Here is a 25,052-nt window from a genome sequence, read left to right on the forward strand (position 1 = left end):
CATGGATAGCCTAGGTTATTAATCGGTTTCATTCTTAAATTGATTAATCATGCAATGATGAAAAAGGATTAAGAGATACACGCATATAATCAAGCATGCTTTAGCCCTTGTCCTAATGAGATTCATACACATAGATGCAATTATCTCTAGCCTAACAAAGAAAATATGATGGGTGATCAATTCAATAATAAATATAAGCATAAAAATTAACATACATTCAAGAATCACGAAAATATCAAAGAGAAATATAGATTGAGAATAAAAATCCTCATAATCAATCCATAGGTTTCACCTAAACCTAAGCTAGCTACTTACCTTAGCCATGAGATTGGTCCAAGATGAGCTTTTGTAATCATAAACAATACCCAAGTAATAAGAAAAATGAAGAAAGGGAGAAGAGGAGAGGAGAAAATCGGATTGTGGGACTGAAAGCCCGAGAGAATCTACCCTAAATTCGGCCAAAATGGCTATATATAAGGGTTGGCTCTGCAGAGCTGACAACTTCTTATCAAAGTACAGGCCATAGCACCGGGCGAGGCGCTATAGCGCTCAATGCGCATGTGTTCTTCCTGTTTCCATCAAAGTTTGACATATTTGAATGTTATAGTCTATATTCTATAAACTTATCAACTCCTAAACCATACTCAGTAGACATTCTATTTTCTTTCCTTCCATAACTTATCCATAGTGGTATAATATGCGACTCAATCTATAAATGAGACAAACAATAATAAAGAACAATAATGGTTACTTAAGCTTCATAAATATTTTTAAGAAAGAAGATAAAGAGTTGAAAAAAAAAAGAGGAAAAAGGTCCATGTTTTACTTTAATATCTCACTTCATATGTATTTCTTATTTACCTTTATATTTACCATGAATAAATGTTTGCTAAGTTACTAATTTTTAAAATATGCTTATATACATAAAACCAACAAGACCTAAACTCATTGTTAATATCAAACTTTAAGACAAACTTAAAAGAAAAGAAAAACACAAGTAGTTCAACACTATGATATAATACAAGAAAAAAGTCTATATATACATGAACAACCAAGCAAAAAGAAGATAGCAAAACTATCAAACAAGCCCATATTATTATATTAATTTTCGTTTCAACCAAAACCCTTGAAACAAAAACAAAAAATTGAAATAACTTTAAATTACTGAATTAAAAAAGTATTAAAAAAATTCACCTTGCGTCAACTAAGATCTGAACAATGTAGCTAAATTCGTTCAAATTCGAACAATCTACAAAAAAATAGCAGCTTCAACAGGCTTGAAATGGACCTCATGCACACATCGTTAGAACAAATATCTTAAATTTGCTTAGATGGAGCTGAAACGAAGTTCGTGGACAAATATGAGAAAGAAATAAAAAATATGTGAAGAGAACACCTTTTCCTCTAAAACCACAAACTTCTCCCTCGCCTCTTCATAAGGAGGCTAAGGTTGAGGTAGGCTTAAGGTAGAAGGATTGTTCATTGAATGTTCCTTTTTTCTTCGTGGATGTCACTCTTCATCAAAATCGTAACTATCACATCCATCCATCTCGTTCTAAGGCTCAATGCAACCTTAAAATTTGCAAAGGTCATAAACTCACTCTTCCCCACAAATAATGTCAACAATTGATGGCAAAATTTGGCCAGGAAGACTCATCTGACCTTTACATGTCCTCAATAATAAATTTATAATTAGAGGAAGAAAGACGACTTTCAAAATAGAAAAGAAGAGAACACCAGTGTGGTGCCTGCCATAGAACCTCTGATGCTTAAGTTAGTGATCAGTGAAAGGTTAGAGCAAACTAGAAGTCGGAAGAAGAACTTACCTCGAGTGATTGTTACGATCTCCTATTTATAGAGGGATGGACCTAGAGTTTTCTAATTCAAAAGGGATTAGGGAATGTTAATTCATCAGGGCGACCATGAGGGCTAGGATCATGGTCCACGGTGTTGGGGTTTGTGCCCTAAAGTCTCGTGTCCAGTAGTTTATAAACAATTTTGTACGAATATTTGTGATATATAATATAAATGATATTTACTTCACTACTTGACTTTGCACATTTAGATTTTTTTATTTTACCACAAACCAATAAACTTAATATCCCTAGTTATCTGCATGTAACTTAAGCATGTATGTGGTGACATACAAGTGGATCATATCTTGAGTGATAACCAAAATGGTCTGTAGTATATGGATATAGGAGGGAAACCTTATCCTGGTAACGCTACGGATGCGGCCTGCTTTGTGGAATGGTCACAAGTGTTGTCACTTGTCATAGATGGTCTGATCCTAATCATTCGTCTAGGGGACATGCGAGCGGGGGCGTCCTATACAACAAGTTTGTATAAGACCTGACCATGAAGTATTAACGTCTCGTTATATAACACCGTTCATAACTGAGACTTTACTTCACTAGGATAACCATAGGTAACATGACCTCAATCCTGAGTAAGTTAGGAACTCTTGCCATTGAGGGCGGTTCTTTGATTTGCATGGGTGCGAGTGGCTAGAACATCGACTCAAACCTACCATTTTGGGAATTTGTTTGATTTGGGAGCTGGGAACTCAGCTACATAAGATGGAATTCACTTATTTCCCGAGGCAGAGGTAAGTAAATAAATAGCTCCCTTAAGGGCTGATTTCAGGGTTTGAGCAATGTGGTGCCACACACCTTCTCATGGCTCGAGAGGTGTTCACACATAATAGGACTATGTTGTATTGTTCATTAGAGGGATTAGTGGTACTTAAGAAGGAAGATGTAATTACAGGGGCAAAACGGTAAATTGACCTACTTTAATTACGAGCATCTGTGAAGGGTCATCGTACTAATGATTAGTTCCAATGGACATAGAAATATATCTATGGCAAGAAGAGTTCAACTATCGGTCTTTAGTGGAATGCCTGGTAGTTAACGGATGGTGGATATCGTGATTAAAGAGTTTAATCAGCTATTCACGTAACGTTGGAGCTTCAAGCCATAGGTCCATAAGGTCCCCTTGGTAGCTTGGATACAAGTTGAGAGTTAGTTTTTGGGTCAATTTGAAATGTTCAAATTGACAAGAGGGAGTTCGATTATATATAATATAATTGAACGAGTTAATTAAATATGATATAATTAACTTTATGTATGAGATACATTAACTTAGAGGAAATTGGATATAAATATGATTTATATGTAGTAGAAGAAAATATTATAATTAATATATGATATTAATTATATGTTATGAATATAATAAGATCACATTCATTGGACAATTATAAAGGAAATGGGAAGACGCCTCTTCTGTTCTAAATAACGGATGAGTGCATTATAAATAGTCGACGGTATGCTGGCCTAACATAAATGGCAATTTTAACAATTTTTTCTTTCCCTCGTCTCTTCCTCCCTCGGCTCATTGACTCATTACTCACATTCCTCTAACCATCATGTAACTATCATTATTTCGATTTTACCCTTAACAATTTGCCCTCCCAAGATCATGATTCTTGGACAAAAAATGACCCATAACATGTTTATATATTTTTAACGTTAATTTTAATCCTTTGCTTATAACAAGTTATCATTGTGATCTTTTATTTACAAATGTTTAAAACAAAAATATATACATGGAAATTATTTATACAATTTATGGCTACATTTTGAAAAATTAGTGAATGAGGGGCAGTTTCCATGTATAACAAAATGACCAACTTATTTACAACTATAGAAAAATGGCAAAAAGTTTCCTTAAGCCATTGAAAAAGTTCTTTTTTTTTTTTTTTTTTTGCTATATTTGAAAATATTTCTAGCAAATTTTCCATTTAAAATAATCTATCTATAACGTTTTTTTTATGACTTTTTTTTTAATAAATATAAAATCGAGTCAAGTTTTTTTTTTTTTTTTAAAGAAATTCATATTTATAAACATTATCAATATTTTAAATACATGGACTAATCACAAATGAAATGAAGAAAAATAACAAAAATAAACTTATCGACGAAATTCAAGATCACAATAATAATTTTAGTTTTAATTTATTAATATCATTTGAGGAAAAAATATATCATTTTATTAATATTGTGTCATTTTTCCGAAAATAACTCTCTCATGAAGAGTTGTATGTTTCTAAATTAAAATAACAATAGCAATAATTGTAATTCATATTTTCCAACCATTTTAACTTTGAATTTTAAAATTGTTTAATAAAAAATATTAAGATATACTTAAAACAAGAATTAATGTGGAAATAAAGGGTAAGACAAGAATATATTTTTGACATTATTTGCCATTTATGTTAATATAAAACAAATAAAAATTGTTATTATAAAATAGAAAATAAATAAAAATAAAACAACATTGTAATATTCATACCTATAATTTGATAATTGATAGTCCAAACACAAGACATTTTTATTACATATTAATACGCGTATTTTAAAAAACTAAAAATCCGTTTTTAAAAAACAATCTTAACAATTTTAAAATGAAAAAACTCAATTAGATATCAAGATTCATTTTTAAAAATAAAAAACAAAAAATTATCGAAACGACCCCTAAAATGGACAGTTTTCAAAGTATAAAGGGAAATAAATCAAATGCAAAACCATCCGAATGAAAATAATATTCAAACAATATATTGTTTGGACTAAAAATGAATATTTTATTGTAATAAAAGAAAAGAGTCGAAAGAAAAAGGAACAATGCATCTCACGGACGTACACCCGCCAAAATAAATTAAGTATTTTTCTTAAAAAAAAAATAAGTATTAAAATAAAAGGAAAACCGAAAATTTCTCTTTGAGAAATGCGAAGTTGATGATCTGCAATTACGGAGACTCGCACCGACGCTACGGAAGCTTCATCTTGATCGAATCAGGTCCTTGATTTCCCCTAACTGCATCATTTGATTAATCGTTTCTTTTTGTCTCTCAGTTTGATCAATCCCCTAAACTCTGTCTAATTGGTCGAAATTCTTTGATTAGATTTCCTGTATTCAGCTCATTTTGCATGATTTCTGAGTTTTAGCTACCGGGTTTTTGTGGGGTTTTCTTTTTCAATTTTCAAGTTTTATGATATGTAATCACGGATTGGATTGAATTTGCTGCATAGCTTTTGATGTTTTGGGCAATATTGCTTCTCCGAGCTGGCTATCCTTTTGTTCTTTACGCCATTAGAATTTACAGGCTACTCTATTTGATGAATTACTTTTAAGACTCACCTTGAGATTTTATAATAATCATGGAATTGAGGGAGTTTTTTAATGCTTAAAGGTTATATTGAAAAAAAATGATACATATATCCAGTAACTTTTACTGTTGCGTTATTTAAATTAATCAAGAGGTTTCCTTACTTGAACCTGGGTTTTTGTTGATTTGAGAAATTCTCTTTTTAGATATGGCCATTTCAACTGATGTCATTTCTGACAGGTACTGGTTTTCTTTTGGATTGGAGGGTTGCAACAAATAAATTGATTCAGAAGCTGAGAGTATAAAGCTAGGCTCCTTGTTTTGTTCCATGTTCTGATGATGATGCTGAGTATTAGTATCAAAGAACAATGCAGCTTCCATTGTGATGGTTTTCCTGGAGTTCGGTCATAGTAAAGTTACTAAAACTAACATCAATGGGTGTCAGCTATATAGCAATTTCTGCAGCATGTACAGTGTTAAGTTTTATTGGTCTTCAGTTATGGACAGAGTTATCAATAGATAACTTAAGGTCAGAAAAAATAATTGGCGAAAATCCTTTTAAGACAGAGAATACCGGCCGCGTCATTGATTTGCTCTTAAGTTCCTACGTCACAGTCGGACTGCTGGCTAATTTTGCACTTAATGTGTTTGTTCTACTCATACTATTTCTAAAGGTAAGTTTGTTATTTATTTTGGGAGAAGTGTGTTGCAAAAGAAGTATGCAGCTACAAACTCTTAATTTTAGTGCAGCAATACCACATAATATCTGTAGTGTGGTTTTGGAAGGTTAATTGAACCTGTTATTGTGCTATTTTTCTCTATGGTCATTTATTCTTTTATATGAGTGACATGGTTTAACTCTGTAAGTTCTAGAGAAGAAATCATCAATAAATGTCAAAAGAGAGAGAGAGAGAGAAAGAAAAAGACTTTGAGGGCAAAATATATGCAAATTCGGATGACACTAATGTGAGTAAGAGTTTACTTTTAGATCAGATAAAGATGAAATGGTTCAAAAGAGCTGCCAAGTGTAGCACACTGACAGTTAGTCTGCTAACTTTCTACCTATCGGCTTCCTCACTAACCAATGCTCACGAAGGCTTTTTAACTACTAACTCAGCTCAATTTTGTAGATTATCCAACTGCACTTGCATTATGAAAACAAAGCAAAGGAACATAGATATATTTCATCAGGTTAGTTTTGGGCTTGCGGTTGGCAGTGTGGTTCTACTGTCTTTGTGGTGTGGTGGGAGGCACAAATATTTACATTTAGGTAAAGGTTGTACTAATAGCTTGGTTAGGCTTTGATTTGCTCAAGCAATTTGAATAAAATGACCGTAATTGATCTTTTTATTTTCAGAGGTTGGCTTTTGATCTAGGTATCTATGATAATTTTGACTTGTTCAAAATTATCATATGTATTGTCTACTTTATTGAGAGGAGAGTTCTTGTCCTTCTGTTTAAAGTAGTAATTTCGATGTTAGTACTAAATTCAACATTTATTATCATATCAAATAATGTTTAGAATTAGAGTGAACATCTAGGAGAACATCCTATTGCTTTACACATCTATTGACCTGTCCTTTTCCGAGAAAATGGATGTTTATTCTACAGAAAAGTAGATGCAAGTGATTGCACCAAAATTTCTAAAGCTTGATATATATGTAGCATGAAAAGGGTGGCATATGGGTTGTAGGAATGGTGGTGGAAGTAGAAGTTGAGCCCTTCTAAAGCCACAAGCTCCGTTGAGGAAGGAGGAAATAGGGAAGCTTATGTTTCAGAGGATTACTACTAGATGGAATTTGAGGGAGGAAGAAATGGGGGAGTTTCGTTCTTTATCAGTACTGTTGGAGGGTTCTGTGCTGCAAGCAAGAGAAGGCACCCGAATTGGGACGATGGATTCTTCAGGGAACTTTACAGTGCAAATCTTGGTACGGAGTCTCAATAATTCACCTAATATTTCCGAAGGTTTGTTGAAAAGCTTGTTAGAAGTTAAAATCTCCAAGGAAGGAAGATGTTCTCATATGGATTTTACAAAATGGAGGTGTAAATACCGTAGAAAAGCTGCAAGAAAATTGCCTTCAGTACCCTTGAAGCCTTCAGTTTTTAGTTAGAAAATGATACTTTTTAACTTTTCATTAAGGAAATTGAAAAGAGGCTAATGCTCCAAATTACAACTTACAGCCCTTCAGTTTGTGTTTTGTATATGAAAGCAAGTGAAGACCAAAATCAATTGTTTTCCCATTGTTTGTATGTACAAAATCTTGGACGAAATGTTTCAATAGTCTACCAAGAATAAAATTACTCTTCTTTGTGGCCTTTCAAGTGTAGAGGTAAAGAAGCTAATGACGATATCACAAGATCCAAATGCCTCCCTACTTAATGATGATATCAAGGAAGAAGCTTGTACCAACTTTGAGAAAGAAGTTCTTCCTAAGGATTCATCACAGAACTTAAGTGGGGAAATCCGTAATACTGGGCTCAATGGTTTACATTTTTATAAGGTTTTAACATCTTCTTCTAAAACAAACTCACTACACAATGGTCACTCTTTCTCCCCATATTGAGGTCTCGGATTGTGAATTTGATGTTAGTATACTATATAAATAGTGTGGAAATTGACTTTCAGCATCATAGTCACCTTTTAGACGAAAATATAGCATAGGATTCTGTTTTAGATGACTTAAAAACTCTTTTTCGGACACCCATCAAGTTTGACTGCCCCACTTCTATGATTTCATATAGAATAATATCATTAAGTAGTCGGTTTGATACTGGAAAAGTTTTCCTCTTTAATCAAGGCGTGTGGTCTGCAATTTAAAGAGGTTCCCTCTTTTGTTCTCGAGGGGGTAGGTAGAAAGCTTAATTATTATGTGCTAAATTTTATATTCCAATGTAGGCATACAAGGAGATTGAGGTGATTTATAAGACCTAGTATTGTGGATTGAGTTCTATTGGGTTGATTTATGATGTTCTCTCTCCAAGCCTTTTGCTGAATTTTCTTTATTGAAGGCTTGGTTAAATGTGATGGTTTTATTTTTCCTTTGTAATTACTTTACTTTGTTCACTCCCTGCTAGAGTTTGTATCTTTTGAGCACCAGTCTCTTTTAAAAAAACAAAGATGATTTCATCAAAATTGACATGTATGATTTCCCTAAAATCCAAATATATGATTTGAACAGTGGCATTGCTTTAATTATTGCTTGTATTTTTCCCCAAGATGTTTGTTTTGATGCTTGTAGATTTATTTTGTCAGCAGACCATATTTTTTGTTGAGCTGTATTCATCTGAGAGTCGGAAGTTGGTGGAGCGCCTTGTTAATTATGTCATTTACAAGGTTAGTATCTTCCAACTCGATCTCCTTTAAAATTTTGTCCGTGTTATTTTGTACAGCATTTCACGTCCTTTAGGTGGGAACACATTATTCTTGGTTTTTAATAATTGTATATTTTTTTTTTTAGAGACAAATTTTTTTATGAATGAAATTATTTGTTCTCAACACAAATAGGCAAATTACATAAGGGATCTCCAATTAGATATCAAAGAAGAAAGATTATAATCATGAAAAATATATAAATGTTTTCAAGAAGGATATAAATGTTTACACCAGTACAAAGCATGAAATAAAATCAAATCTAGAAAGTTTTCAACGTTAGAGAAACCATCCCAGAAGATCCTGGCGTTCTGTTCTTCCCAAAGAAACCAGAAATAAACCTTTGCTTATGGCCAACTTTCCTATATATAATTACATTAAGTATATGGGGCCGTGGGGTAATGTTTACGATTTTGTAAATTTGTATTTGTTAATGAACGTGGGACAGGGAACATTTCTGCCTCTGGTTGTTCCTCCAACAAAATATCATGCTGCATTGTGGTCGATCTGGTTGGCTGTCTTATGTTCATTGAAGGTACATACTGCAATTTTCATGCTGGATTTCGATTTGTTAGTTTCATGTAAATACTTGGCTTATTTCATCAAGACATTGTACAGATGTTTCAAGCATTGGCTAGAGATCGTCTTGAACGTCTGAATGCATCACCTTCTGCCACATCATGGACATACTTCCGTGTATATTCTGTATTATTGCTGGTCCTCTTTGTTGACCTTTCTGGGTAATGATGAATATTTCTTCTTAGCTTAAAGGTGTCCAAAATTTTGGGGACATTGAATCTTTGGCTTCATTAATGAAATAATGGTGTTTTTACTGTTAATATGCTTTTATTATATTGTACTTCGTTAGAATTATACTTTTCCTTGCAAAACAAAACATGAATTAGATTGTTGTTTATTTATAAGTTATAATTTCTTAGTTTTTCTTTACCTACTTATATACCTTTTCTTCATATATTTCAAGGTGTTAGCCGATTTAGAAGCCCAAATGTTAGGGGTTTTCATTATTTATTTATTTATTTATTTATTATTATTATTATTATTATTATTTTATTTTTAAGGAAACAAGACTTTTCATAAAAGAGACTAATACTCAAACTATAAGGCAACGAAACAAAACAAGAACTTGCCAAGTACACTTGAGCAATAGGTAGAACAAAACCACATCTAATATATGCGATGTAACACTTTGGTCCGAACATTATGAAATTATCGTGTTAAAAGTGGCGCTCTCTCTCCAAATTATTTGCAGACTTTTCCATTCAAGATATTTGTCTTAATTAGACTGTTTTTTTCTTACCAGCTTAATTTCTAGCTTGGATTTTGTTTAGTTTTAAGTGTATTTAACAAGTTTTAATTGTTTCTACATCTATACTGTGAACATTAGCCTCTTTCATTATTTCAAGGAAAGCTTTGTTTCTTTTTGTTTTTTTTTGTTTTTTTTGTTTTTTTTTTGTTTTTTTGTTTTTTTTAAAGTAGAGTGGGGTAGGGTAGTGGGAGTGGCCTAAAGGAGTTGATTGTAGATAGATGTGGTAAGTGATGTTGTTGTAGTCAAATTCCACACAAGGCAGCCTACTTTTTTTTTAATTTATTTTTAAGTTTTTTGAAACTGAAACAAAACTTTTCATTATATAATGAAAAGAGGCTAATGTTCAAATTACAATTGATAATAGAGGATCAAGAGGTGCATCTGGGCATCTCTATTAACACCCCATAGCACCCTCATCATATCCATATAAAGATGACTAACCATCTGTTTAAAGCTTACAACAAAAGAGTCAATAAAACACCCAAAAACTACACAAAACTCCCGAAAAAGGGATATAAACAAAGCAACACTCGTACAACTCAAGAAAAACTTATTAAATTAAACAAGACTAGCCGTCCGCCTAGATAAATGAACTCCAATTTAAGCTGACACACAAGCCAGCCTACTAGGCCACTTTTGTAGCGAATGCATGATAAAGCAGTGAAGAAAAAATACCAGACCCTAGTTGACCACCTTGTCTATCTTGGCAATTGTAATTTGTCTGTCTGGGAATGATAAACGATGCTCCTCTTCAATTGTCTATCTTTGCAAAGTACATGTCCCAAACCATGTCGAATAATTTTCTATCTTGGCGCCTAGTTGATTCTTCCCAGAATAGGATGGTGAAGATAGGATCCTTTTCTGGAACAATTATCATAACTGAATCATACCCCCTTCATTTTGGTAGCCCAATTCCATGGGTGAAATGTCCTCCTTTAAATGCTTTAGAATAGGCAAAACCTGAAGCAAGCCTGCCGGTGCTATGTATTCAGCCTGCTGAGAAATAACATATTGGTTACAAATAGTCCTATAGTCGCCTTCATCTCTTCAAATACACTTCACAAGCCAAGCATAGGTCGGTTCTCAAAACATCCCCAGGTCCTACAGTGGGCAAAGTGTGAAATTCCTATAACAAGAACATAATAGAAGTCATTTGGTAATACTATCTTGCACTTAAAGTAGAATAACTCACCTCTCAGTGAGTACCTGAAGCGAAAATCCTCACCTTTCACCAATTTTTGCTTAATGGCCTGTAGATCTTGATCCAAAACTTGCTTGAAGCAAGGTTCTGTTAAGGCAGCCAACCACACTCAGTCAATTGAAGTAGGCATCCTCGAAAGGGCATTGGTTGCCCTATTCCCAAGTTTTGGCATATACATGATCTCTAACTATGAGCTTATACATGATCTCTAAATCATAACTGATCATCTTAGTTATCTATTTTTTGTATTTTCCTGCCACCACCAGTTGATCCAACAAAAATTTGGAATTTTTTCTTTTAGTGGTGTGAACTACAAATTTCCATCCCACCACACAAGGACACACTCTTTTCTTATAATAAAGACAATGTTCATAAGGAGCAATCAAGTGATGCTACTTAAGGATTTGGAGTCTTGAATGGGTACAAAGAGGAGCTGTCCACCAAGATATTGTAAAAAAAGATGGGGAATTTTTTCTCAAACAAATAGAAAAGAAACTTGAACTTGTTCATCATCAATTGGAAGATCAGTGGGGCGTTTCATAAACCAAATGATAAGGAATTTGTAATGGGTCATTATTGTTGCTTGCGATGAGCATGAAGACACTCATACTACCAAAAGTAACATTTTGTCCCATCACCCACCACATTGTGTATTAACAAACTGGAAAAGGATAGGAAGTTCAGCTGAAGTATCTTTCTATGGGTTTCTAGAAGTTCACCAAAGGATGACGACCATTCTTGCTAATACTAACGTGCCATAAGGTCTTAGAATCATGGTGGAATCGCCCAAGCCCTTTAAACAGAAGGGCTTTTACCTTTACATTTCCCAAGCCTAGCCCACCTAGGTCCAGTTGTCTAGACACCACCTCCCACATGACTAGATATTGGATAAGAACCTTTCCCCTCCTCCACCCCTTCCTACAGGAAATCCCTCATCAATTACTCAATGATCTTACAAACCACTCTAGGTATTTTAAACCAGGAAAAGAAATGTATTGGAATGCGACTTGGATCGATTGTCTAAGGGTGCGCCTTCCACCTTTCAGGGGGGAAAAAAACTCTTCTCCAAGAAGCAAGCCTATTTCAAACCTTACTAATTACAGGTCTCAAGACGCAATACTTTGGAATTATGCCTCAGAGGAAGACCTAAATAAGAAGAAAGAAAGACTCCCACCTCACACCCAACTTAAGCCGCCACCCACCTATCCAAGTTGTGAGGATCACAATCGAGACCTAAATGTGACATTTACCTTTGTTAATTCTCAAGCCTGAAATAGCCTAAAAAAAGATAAGATTTGATTCAGCTTGAAAAAAGTGGATGGGAAAGGAGGATGATGACGGAATTTGAAGAGCAACATTTGTTTGACCGTGACTAGTTTGGCCCCCTAAGACTTCAATTTTGCCTACCTACTCTTAAACTGTGGGGTGGGGTTATTGTTTTTCTCTCGTTATTATGCATTAAGTCTCTTTTTCAAAGTATTCATGAGGCTTTGAGTTAAGTTGTTAGGAGGGAGGGATAAAGAGAGAGAGAGAGAGAGAAGGGAGAAGAATTAGTTTTATCCAGTAATACAGATTATTTCTACAAGTGAAACAAGAGTCTTTGATTAATTGTGCCATGCAGTTGAAGCTTTTATTATTGAATTACTGAGGATTTGCCCCCATCTTTTCCTGGTTTCTGCAGGATAAGATTCTGTCTGATGATATACCGAACACTGGGTTTATCTCTGTTTCTTTTGTTGTTCTTTGAGCCTTTAAGCATTGCTTTTGAGACATTACAGGTAAATTCCTTGGAATTTTTTCAGGATGATGATTTCTATTTGTGATCATATTGCCCTCAGTTGATCTGCTCATTATTATTTTTACATTTCATCGATTGGCATATGGAAACTTTTGCAGGCGATTTTGGTTCATGGCTTTCAGTTACTTGATATATGGCTTCATCATTCAGCTGGAAACAACTCAGATTGTCAAATCTCCAAGTTTTTTAATATGACAATACCTGGTATTATCATTTTGAACACACTGGCCCATTTAATATTCCATTTAGAGCCTCTGAAAAGAGTAAACTAAAATTTAAGGGTTTAGAGATGCATCTAAGATCTAAATTGGCTATAGATGCATGCTAGGATCCCAAACCCAGAAAACACTAGTAACACAAAGATAGGAATATATTACAATATTTAAAGAAATTACAATATATCCCTAACCTTTCGAGAGGCTATCTCACTTCCACAAACTTTCCAGTTTCCACCATGATAAATCCAAAATATGACCTCCCTCCAAAAACCCTTAATCCATCATTCTATAATCAAGTCATCCTATCTAATTACCACATGCCCTTATTAATATTCTCTATATACCCTTATCTGTACTCTGGTAATGCACTATCCAAATTTATTATATTAGTATAAGATCGACTATCTGCAGTATCCATGGGCAATTTCAATATAATATAGAATTGACTATAATTTTTTGAAATAGGAAACAAGCCTCTTCATTGAGTAAATGAAATGAGACTAATGCTCAAAGTAAAATGATATATAATAGTAACAAAACAGAAATAGAGGATCAGCAAGCGCACCTAGGCATCTCAACTAGGTTGACACCCCTTTAGTGCCTTCATCATATCCAAAAATATACAAATGAATCTTCACTAGGCTTGGTAAACACCCAGCCAATCATTACACAAATGAGTACAAGGGAAACTATAACTTACAAGAACTCTTAATAAGGCAATACAGTAAAATATCCGAACCCTATTCCAAACAATATGGCTACAAATCAAACACTAAATTAACCAAAAACCAAAATATATAAACCAAAAATGAATGCTGAACGAAGGCTAGAAATCCATGCTGCTGAATCCAAAGTCTTCAAGCTCCTAGCAATCCGTATGAATGAAAGCCCACCAATTCAAGCTTATTTCTTGTAAGGAGTATGCTGCAAAGGGCTTATAGAGAGAGCACCACAATGAAGCATTAAGCCTAGTAGCCTCAAAACGAGCAAACCAAGGAGTTTCCTTGTCTTGGAACACTCTTTGGTTTCTTTCAAACCATAGTTCTACAAGTATTGCCTTCACTGCTCGACAAAAGATTTGGAATTTTCTTTAAGATTGGCCCTACAAGAATCTTCACACATTTCCTTGAAATTACCAAAAACCCAGCAAATATTAAAGCAATCAAAAAGAGATCTCCAACAATTACTAGCATAGGCACAATCAAAGAATAAATGTTGTAGATCTTCCTCTTCTGTTTTGCATAAAACACACCAATTAGGAGATAAACTGTGAGAAGACAGCTTCTGTTGTAAAACAGAAGAACAGTTAAGCAGCCCAAACAGCATGATCCAAACTGTATTACTCACTCTCCGGGGACTTTTGGACTTCCATAAAGCTTTCTTTAAACAATTATCAAGAGGGGAAGCCAAAGAAAGATGCTTAACCAATGATTTTACCGAAAATTGACTATAATTTGTAGTTTGACACAACAAAATGATTGTTCAATATAAAGCCGTTTGAATTTTTGTTGATTTTGAACACTAGTGATATCTAAAAACCAAGTGTTACATGCTTATGTTTGATTAATTATTACATGCTCAAATTTATGTAAAAAACTCAATAATGTATGAAAACCTGTAGTTTATAAGCACGAATGTTTGTATCTTGTTCAAAAGAAGCACAAAACACAAACATTGACACATAACATGACATATAGATGGTGGCACGTGAATTTCTGAAATAGTTAGAAATTTTAGTTCTCTTAATATGCATGTGTGTGTTCTGAAATAGCAGGAGTGTTCTGAAACACAAACATAGACCATTTCTGAAATATAAGAATACGCAACACTTAGTTTTAATATACACTTGAATCTAATGGAAAAATATCACCAAATCTAAGGTGAAAATTATTATCAGTTGAACCTTTAGCTTCAATTTGAGCTGGGAGAAAGCCACACAATTTTTTTTGAACTTCAGTACTGGCTTCAGAGCAATCCAAGAAATTTAGATTTTCAGAAGAAATGCTAACCATACACCCAAGGTTTTCCCCAATGGCTTCAAAAGTAGGACGAGTCCAAAAAGGCAAAGATATGTTTTTAATTGAAAGCCAACCTCCATGACTCACAATAAGCATCGGATGACAATGTGCTTTGTAAGACCTGTTTCAACTTTCAAATGCAAGGAACCAATTTCCCGCCACGTTCTATCGAAGTCCATATTAGCAAAACTATCATCAAGTTTCATTAATGCCTTATTCAGTCATGAGAGGATTGATTAGAAATTTACACTGAAAATAGTCTCTTCGAAAGCGAGACGAATTTCCTTCCAAGAATGGTAGGCAAACAATCTAGAAACAACAAACAAATTGTTGAAGTTCCTTATCTTTCCTAACCAACAAAAGGAATCAAAGTCAAACGGCTGAGAAACGATCTGAAAGTTTCTAGGCACCTTCAAATCATTTAAGAGAGCGGGAGCTAAAGACTCACCAAATCCTTTTGATATTTTGTGGAGGAAGAAAGTTAAATTTCTTTCTTGGCAAGTTTTACTGAGTTGTGTGAACTCTTGGACTACCTTTCGAGGAAATTATCTTTGTCAGTTGGCCCCTTTTGCTACATTCTTTGTCGAAAGGCGGAGGAAGACCTAGATCATCTACTTTGGGGTTGTGAATTTGCGAGGTCAATATGGAACTGCTTTTTCTAGGAGTTTGGTTTCATGTAGGTTCCACAGAGGAGCATTAGTGTTTCGATCAAGGAGTTCCTCCTCCATCTACCTTTCAGGGAGAAGGGTTGCTTCCTTTGGGAGGCGGGGGTGTGCACTATTCTGTGGGTGGTATGGGTTGAGAGAAATAACAGTGTTTAGAGGTTTGGAGGGGGACACTAGTGTTGTTTGGTCCTTGGTGAAGTTTTATATCTCCTTTTGGGCTTCGATTTCGAAGACCTTTTGTAACTATTCTTTAGGAAACAATTAAGCTGGAAAAATAAAAGCATGCCATGATGAAGATGTTTCAGTATTTAGACATGATGAGGATGCTATGTGGGTGTCAACCTAGTAGAGATTCCCAGGTTCATCTCCTTGTATTTTGAGCTTTGTCTCATTTCATTATATCAATAAAGAGACTCGTTTCCTTTTCAAAAGAGAAAAAAAAACTATTCTTTAGGCAAGAATTTAGTTATTTGAACCCCGTTTCTTTGAGGGTTTTTTTTGTGGGCTTGGTTTTTTGTATGCCCCTATATTTTTTCATTTTCTCTCAATGAAAGTTGTCTTTAATAATAATAAAAAAAAAGAGACTCACCAAATCCGTACTCACCAACATCGAACCAACTGGAGAACAACAAACAAGATTCCGGTTTGCCCAAAAGATATCTAATCATTTCCCAGAAAACCATCAAACTTTCTTCAAGAAACTAGCTGGAATATGCATATTTTTCCTACCACCAGTAGGGGGCCAAATAGCACATTCGAAATATCTTTCATTGAATGACTTAAACTTAGCTAAACGAATGAATCCAAGGTCATCCCGATCTTTTTTGGAGAAGAAATCATGAATTGGATTCTATAACTCCACCAAGGATAGTTCAAACCAACACAAATGAGAGATTGAAAGGTAAATCTCTTATGTTCAAGCCTCTGCCATGTTATTTCCTCTCCAATTCATATTGATTTCCACTTGTGGGTTTTATACATATTTGAAGCCCACAACGGAGGAGAGTGTTAGGTGATATGATATTAAATTTACCTTCACCCTTCATTTTAAGCTTTTGGATCAATCGGTGATTTAAGAAACAATTTGATAAAATGATTGACAAAGTGGCTATGAAAGGTATTTTTAAACCAGCTTGAGGGACGATCTTTTTTGGAGAAGAAATCATGAATTGGATCCTATAACTCCACCAAGGATAGTTCAAACCAACGCAAATGAGAGATTGAAAGGTAAATCTCTTATGTTCAAGCCTCTGCCATGTTATTTCCTCTCCAATTCATATTGATTTCCACTTGTGGGTTTTATACATATTTGAAGCCCACAACGGAGGAGAGTGTTAGGTGATATGATATTAAATTTACCTTCACCCTTCATTTTAAGCTTTTGGATCAATCGGTGATTTAAGAAACAATTTGATAAAATGATTGACAAAGTGGCTATGAAAGGTATTTTTAAACCAGCTTGAGGGACGATCTTTTTTGGAGAAGAAATCATGAATTGGATCCTATAACTCCACCAAGGATAGTTCAAACCAACGCAAATGAGAGATTGAAAGGTAAATCTCTTATGTTCAAGCCTCTGCCATGTTATTTCCTCTCCAATTCATATTGATTTCCACTTGTTGGGTTTTATACATATTTGAAGCCCACAACGGAGGAGAGTGTTAGGTGATATGATATTAAATTTACCTTCACCCTTCATTTTAAGCTTTTGGATCAATCGGTGATTTAAGAAACAATTTGATAAAATGATTGACAAAGTGGCTATGAAAGGTATTTTTAAACCAGCTTGAGGGACGATCTTTTTTGGAGAAGAAATCATGAATTGGATCCTATAACTCCACCAAGGATAGTTCAAACCAACGCAAATGAGAGATTGAAAGGTAAATCTCTTATGTTCAAGCCTCTGCCATGTTATTTCCTCTCCAATTCATATTGATTTCCACTTGTGGGTTTTATACATATTTGAAGCCCACAACGGAGGAGAGTGTTAGGTGATATGATATTAAATTTACCTTCACCCTTCATTTTAAGCTTTTGGATCAATCGGTGATTTAAGAAACAATTTGATAAAATGATTGACAAAGTGGCTATGAAAGGTATTTTTAAACCAGCTTGAGGGACGATCTTTTTTGGAGAAGAAATCATGAATTGGATCCTATAACTCCACCAAGGATAGTTCAAACCAACGCAAATGAGAGATTGAAAGGTAAATCTCTTATGTTCAAGCCTCTGCCATGTTATTTCCTCTCCAATTCATATTGATTTCCACTTGTTGGGTTTTATACATATTTGAAGCCCACAACGGAGGAGAGTGTTAGGTGATATGATATTAAATTTACCTTCACCCTTCATTTTAAGCTTTTGGATCAATCGGTGATTTAAGAAACAATTTGATAAAATGATTGATAAAGTGGCTATGAAAGGTATTTTTAAACCAGCTTGAGGGAGGGTGTTAGAATTCCTATTATTTAGAAACATTTCTTTGTCAATATTTTCTTTCTGCATTGCTATTCGTTTTCCTTAATTTGTGATGGGCCTCTCTTCTATATAAGAAGATCTATGTTGCACAAATGGAATATCAATATAGTCAATATATCTTTTACCTTCACAAATTTAAGATTTATACTTCTTGATGCTTGATTTCAACCTTAGGCTGTAAGTTTCTGAGTAATGGGTATAATGGCAGGTTTGTTGTGGGAATTGAAAGGCAGTCTTATCCGAAATCTGGGATTTTTCCTCGACATGGCAACATTACTAATGGCACTTGGTCATTATGTGCATATATGGCGACTTCATGGGATGACATTTAATCTTGTGGATGCAGTTCTCTTCTTGAACATTCGTGTAAATATTATATGACCATTTGTACATCATTAATGTATTAATTTTGGTTGCAAATTGTTTCATGACCCTGTTTCACTGGAGCAGGCCTTATTAAGTGCAATTGTAAAGCGAATTAGAGGTTTCATGAGATTGAGGAAAGCGTTAGGTGCTTTACACGCAGCTCTTCCTGATGCAACACCTGAAGAGCTTCAAGCATATGATGACGAATGTGCTATCTGCAGGGTATATAATGTTATGTTTAATCGCCTTTTGTTTCTCCGGTTTTAATTGATCAAAGTATGATAAAGTACGGTAATGACAGGAACCTATGGCCAAGGCTAAGAAGTTAAACTGCAACCACCTTTTTCATCTTGCTTGCTTGAGATCTTGGTATGATTATGTACTTTGCCCTTGCAACTAGTTCATATTTTCAAGTATGTAAAACAGTGGCACTTAATTACAGTTCAACTATCATTCCAGGTTGGATCAAGGTTTAAATGAGTATTATTCATGCCCTACTTGTCGAAAGCCACTTTTTGTAGGCAGACAAGAAAGTCATGTAAATCCTCGTGTAGGAGAAACTTTTAACGATGAGCAGCTTGCTCGTCAGATAAGTGCAGGTCTTAATCGACAGAATTCTACTATACCCACCCTCCCTGCTGGGATTTTCCCCAATCAGACACAGAATCATGTTGAAGGCAGTCCTTGGAGGTCTGTCCCGAACCTACAAATTTTGTTTTCCATTTCCAAGCATGAGTAATTGAGTTTCTTTGGAACACTTAATATTTTCATCTAAAACTTTTTGAACAGTTATGTTTAATTTTAGTTTTATGGATAATAGTTGGGTTCTAAGCTATGGGATTGGAATGGTTATAGCCACTCAAAAAAGTTGATCAATGTAGGGGTTGAGAGAAGCTACCACGTTGGTTATGGTACTTTTCAATCCATAAATTATTGAGGAGAAAGCTCCTTGATTAAGTTTGTTCTTTTGAAAAATATGATGACAATGCTAATTAAGGTTTAAAAGAAGGAAATGAAATATGCTACTTCTTAATTTCTGGGGCCTAATCGATTTGCCTTTTCTATTAACATGCTTCTAAATTAATGGCCTAGTTGACCACCATTGCAATGAGACTCATTCTATTGGACTATTTACGGTTATTCTTTTCTCTCCCTTTATTTATAGAAGCACAAGTCTTGATCCAAGTTGGTTGCATGATTGGGCTAGCCAGAGCGTGGATGGAGCTGGTCCATCAAATGCTGCTAGATCTGTTGGATTGGGTAGAGTTCAGATGATGATGAGACATCTTGCATCTGTTGGTGAAACGTATGCCCAGACATCCATTGAAGATTCTGCTTGGGGCCTTTGGCCTCTTAATCCATCACAGGTTGTTGCTGGCGGTTCCCAAATTCCTCGGAATGTTGTTGGAAGACATCCTGGTAGTATGGGTGGTTTAAATATGAATGTACCGCGTGCTTCAAATGACAATCTAGCCAATATACTTGCCATGGCTGAGACAGTACGAGAAGTTCTGCCTCATGTCCCTGATGAGTTGATTTTCCAGGTAAATTCGAATTCACCTCTCCTGATAATCTTCTGGCTTATGGTTGTAGATTTTAGTATTACTTAAAATTATTGGTTCCCTTCATGTTTCCGACCTTGAATCAAGTGAACCTCAATTTGGAGGGTGTATCTAAGTATGAAAAATATCAACCACTTAGATTTTCCAAGCTTGTGGCATGTATTGGTCACATATTAAACACGATAAATACACGTTAAATACTTATTAAACAAATTGAATACATTTTACTATATTAGTGTAACGACTGACTTCCTAGGATTTGTACTAGGCCATTACTACATGCATGCATCTTAAATCGATCATCTTCATAAATTTGACTAGAACCAAATGAATTTTATAAAGTAAATAACTTTTATAAAATCTAAATAGTTGAAATATTTGATCGGGATACCCCTAATAGCTATAAAACAAAACTAGAAAACTAAAAAGTGTCTAACAATAGCCCTCGATTTATACATCGAGACTGGAATTTAAAACATGAAAACATGAAAACATGAGCGAATGCATCCGTCGAGTCCCGTGGCATGGTCACAAATTCTTCTTTTCATTTGCCGATCTATTCTTGCTTTTACCTGAAAACCATATCATAGGAAAAGATAAGTACAAAAATACTCAGTAAGTGATCCACTACTGAGTCCATTAAGTGAACTTGATAGCCTTCCTATAGAGACATAGATGTACATCACGTATCATAGGCATAAGCATTAGGGGTGAATCCAAAGACATGTTTTCACAAGTAGTGATCTTGGAAGGTCACAATCATAAACATAGGTGACGATCTCATAGGGATACTGAAAAATGAACATACGAAATGAACTTGAAGGTTCACAACATGAGATGGGCTAACAATTACCATCAATCTAACATGCAACATGCAACATACAACATCCAAATTTCGAATCAAACCATAAACATGTTATCATAATCTTAGTAACTTAACTCATAGGTTTCCAGAATATTGGCTCCAAAAACCAAAATTAAAAGGAACATAAAATCCAATAAATTTAAGATAATTAATTTGAATTCACTTGAAATTTCAGGATGTTGCAATTAGACTCTTGCTAAGAGGTTTCATTAAGAAATATGAAGATTGTGGCCTAATTTCAAATGATCAGCATGTGGATCTTCCTAAGATGACAAATGCAAGATCTTATGTGGATATTGTTAAAAGTATTAAGGTTTTATCCTCCAGTGTGAAGTTTTCTCATTCTTTTTGGGTGAAAAAAGAAAAGGAAGTGGTGGAAGAAGATTAGCGTTCACTTTTGGTAATTTTATTGAAAAAATAATACAGCATCTAAAGCTTCATATTTTATTGAAACTCCAAATTTCGAAGAGGTTACAAATAATACCACGAGCCTTATTGTTGACACTCGGGTGGCTGATGAGTCTTTGATTCAAATTCCATTAAAAAAAAATGCTCCTTTTGTGGATTCTTAAACACCTTTTGAAGCTTCCCTTAAGGCTTTTGAGTCCACAAAGCCTCAGTGTTAATAAGGTAAAAATTGTTTTATTGTAGCCTATCATTTGTCTTATTCTTGTAAATAGAGGCCCTATCCTTCATTTCATCCAATCCTTAAGGATAATTCTTTGAATGCCGATTTAATTGAAAAAGGTTGTTGAAGTCTTTAGCTCCTCTTGTGAGGCAAGATGCCTCTTCACCTTCTGATCCCTCAATTCCTTACTCCCCAATACTTGCAACCAAATTGTTTTCTTCCCTTCGAATCTAAATTCTTTATTAACTAGAGTTATCCACTCGACTAAGGACCCTACTTCTCCTTTACTTGATGATGATTCTGATGTTTAATCTGACGTTAGCATGAGGAGTGTAGCATCAGCTACACAGCCTAACTCGGAGGATGTTATAGAAGATTCTTATTCTGAAGTTTTTGGTTCATATTTCAAGGTGAAAATGATACTCCTCTTCCTCCATCCTCAAAACCTGCCAAATTGTCTTCTCTTATTGAAACTTGTGGTTTCGAGATGTGTAAACTCCTCCCGTTGATTCAACCAGGGAACCATATGCACTGAGCTCTCAACCTCTACAATTCATGCCGCTGTAGATGAAATTGAAGACAACCTATACTATATTAATGATGTTATTTCTCCAGGGGGTTCATGACGGTGGAAGGTTAATAACGGATAACATTTTAGGGCATTTGATCTTTCCTTTGCCTTTTCCATCTTTATGGATAGAGGTTGATAATGTTGGTTGAAGAATTGTGATACTTTAATGATTCTCTCTTATTAAATCACTAATCAACCTAAAAGCTTAAGGCGCTATTTGATAATGTTTTCGTTAGTTTTCTATTTTTGAAATATGCTTATTTGCTCACTATTTCTTTAGTATGGCTCTGATCTTCACATTTCTTAAAGAAACACTTGAATTCTTAATCAAACTTAAAAAATAAAAGAAGTTTTTGAAATCCAAAAAGGTAGTTTTTGAAATCTTTTTTTCGTTTTTAAAATTTGGTTCAGAATTCCAATCTTTCCTTGACAAAGATGAAACCCATTGTAAAGAAAGTAGGAGAAAATAAGCATAATTTTCAAAATTAAAAAACCAACCACCATCGGGGGGGTCGCGGGGCAAGACCTCGATAAAGGGCTAAGAGGTCATGGGTTATCTATTTCAAGAAAAAAGAAAAGAGGTCATGGGTTCAATTCATGGTGGCACCTATCTAGGATTTAATATCCTATTGGTTTCCTTAACTCCCAAATGTTGTGAATTTAATCATATCAATACTTCAATATTCCCTTTTCACTTCTGGGCTTGAAAATTTATAGAAGACCCAACAAGTGGAGATTAATATTGATTGGAGAGGAAATGATTTCACTGGCTCTTGAACACAAAACTTAGCTCTGATACCAACTTAAATTTAGAGGAGAAGAATAGTATTATTGCATTTCTTCTTACTCATCTAAAACAAATATAAGGTCCTCTTATATAGAAGAAAGACCATCAACCAATGATGAAAGAAATATTACAATGATCGATAATAAATATATACATAATACACAATCATCAGTACAAAGATATAAAAGGAAATCGAACATCTCTCATCAAGTTGTATTACAACATTTGAAAGTTTAGGGTTATTATTGATTTGAACTAGGGGTACTTTTTATTATTTAGTTTTTTTTAATAGTTATTATTATTTTTTACCTTTATGCATTTCTTCCTCTCTCTCTGAAAATTTGAGTCATTGTGATCTTAAAAGGATTGGAATATTTACTTTGTTTGCTCCTTCCATTGGTTCATCTAATGATCTATCCCTTCACGTAAAAACGTCAACATCTTGTAACCTAAGTTTGGATCCATGGTTAGAACCGAACGACCCTATACCAGTCAGAAAGTATCCACTATGGAACCAAAAGATAAAGAACTTACAAGGTAAACCAAGTCATTTGAGGTACTTGGACTCTAAGCCCTAATTCACTAACCTAATACCTGACTCCCCCTTTCCTCACTTCCTATATTTATTACACCTTTCCTAACTATTTACTAATATTTCTATCAGAAAATTACCTTTATAGTTCCATAGCTCTGTGGTAGAGCATTTGACTGCAGAAAATTTTCCTTTATAATTAACATGGTGTTCTTATACTGAGTCTAAGATTTCTAAAAATCAGTTGCACACACTTCAACGTGCCTTTAGGAAAGTATCTTTTAAAAAGTATTTAAACGGTGTGTTTGGTATAGAGACTGCAACCCCATAGACTTTCAAAACTTGCTCTTTCTCAAGAAATGTAATTAGTTTCATTACACTATTAATCATTTCTTCCAGTCTTTCTATCCCTTTAGAATCCATACTTATTTCAAATATTTGGTTGAAGTATCAATATAATTAAATTTATTGTACAACTTAAGTTTTTGGAATTAATAGTGTTTTGATATACCTCCTGTAGTAATTGACAATTTGTTGTAATAGGTTGTTGCATGTAGCAACTAATATTCTTTTGATGCAACATAAGCTTTTCTGTTTTTATTTACAATCATATATTGTCTACGAAAAATGGGGTCAACACTAGTTTACATTCATCGTAAGACATTTTTTGCAATATGCTCCATCTCTTTCTGTATGCTTTAGAGGGATCCCCCATTTTGCAGGACTTGCAGCGTACTAATTCTGTCACAGTCACTGTGAATAATCTTCTTCAAATGTGATTGTCATTCCCGTGACATCCTTGTTTGCTTGTGCTTCACCTGATATCCTCGGATCCTACCCTCCCCAGGTAGCTAAAGCTCAAGGAGAAGATAGGTAAAGGTAATCACATCGGTTAAATCAACAGACATACAATTTCTTCTTGTCGTTCTTTTTCTCTGCATTTGATCGTAATTTTTTCTCCTTATAAATATTAAACTTACATATGATTTCAAGTAGCCAATCGTATCCAGCTCAGTTTCAAGAGAAAAAGGTGTGAATGTAAAACTCTCATTTTCTTTCCTGAGATGCAGATTGCAGATCACTGCATTCCCGATCCCACCTTCTCACCCCGAACTACTGTGTATTTGTCTACATCACTTAGCAAAAACCTCCATAATAAATGGAGTATTTGGCCATTGTACATAGTGATGTATATATTGTTGTACTGTTTTTAACTGTAAGCCAGTAGTTTCTCCCCTAACATCTCTTTGCAGCTTAGAGTTATTGCAGCTAAAGAGATAGGAGGATACAGAATAAGATGGGGCTTACTTGCATTTCAAGTATCGTTTGACAGATGCAATTTGGATAAAGTTATGTACCCATGGATTGATGAATCTTTGATGATCTTTGTTTTGCATGCACTTGATTCTGAGATGTTTGGTAAATCAAATTTGGTGATGATAATGTGTCATTTTATTCAGATTCTTTCCCATGTTGAATTATAGTACTCAAAGTTGGGG

At 34.5% G+C, this 25,052-nt stretch overlaps 1 protein-coding gene across 1 annotated transcript; it reads left to right on the forward strand.

Moving 5' to 3' along the window:
• Nucleotides 1-4,591: 4,591 nt before the first annotated feature.
• LOC120078415 (E3 ubiquitin protein ligase RIN2-like) lies at nucleotides 4,592-25,012 on the forward strand. The gene is made up of 13 exons (XM_039032686.2): nucleotides 4,592-4,857; nucleotides 5,408-5,841; nucleotides 8,424-8,501; nucleotides 8,986-9,072; nucleotides 9,156-9,277; nucleotides 12,747-12,843; nucleotides 12,962-13,067; nucleotides 18,451-18,608; nucleotides 18,693-18,830; nucleotides 18,910-18,977; nucleotides 19,068-19,298; nucleotides 19,774-20,152; nucleotides 24,276-25,012. Exons 2-13 carry the CDS (start codon nucleotides 5,602-5,604, stop codon nucleotides 24,330-24,332), a joined length of 1,761 nt encoding a protein of 586 aa, XP_038888614.1. The 5' UTR covers nucleotides 4,592-4,857; nucleotides 5,408-5,601; the 3' UTR covers nucleotides 24,333-25,012.
• Nucleotides 25,013-25,052: the final 40 nt, after the last annotated feature.

This window comes from Benincasa hispida, chromosome 5 (assembly GCF_027475165.1).
Source record: "Benincasa hispida cultivar pf3 chromosome 5, pf3_genome.v1.1, whole genome shotgun sequence".
NCBI classification, from domain to species: Eukaryota; Viridiplantae; Streptophyta; class Magnoliopsida; order Cucurbitales; family Cucurbitaceae; genus Benincasa; species Benincasa hispida.

Bases quoted from the DNA above. Each gene is read 5' to 3' on its own strand.
- LOC120078415 (XM_039032686.2), top strand. From the start codon at position 5,602: ATGGGTGTCAGCTATATAGCAATTTCTGCAGCATGTACAGTGTTAAGT. The intron at 8,502-8,985 runs GTTAGTATCTTC...AACGTGGGACAG, and splicing joins TTAATTATGTCATTTACAAG to GGAACATTTCTGCCTCTGGT. The intron at 9,073-9,155 runs GTACATACTGCA...GACATTGTACAG, and splicing joins CTGTCTTATGTTCATTGAAG to ATGTTTCAAGCATTGGCTAG.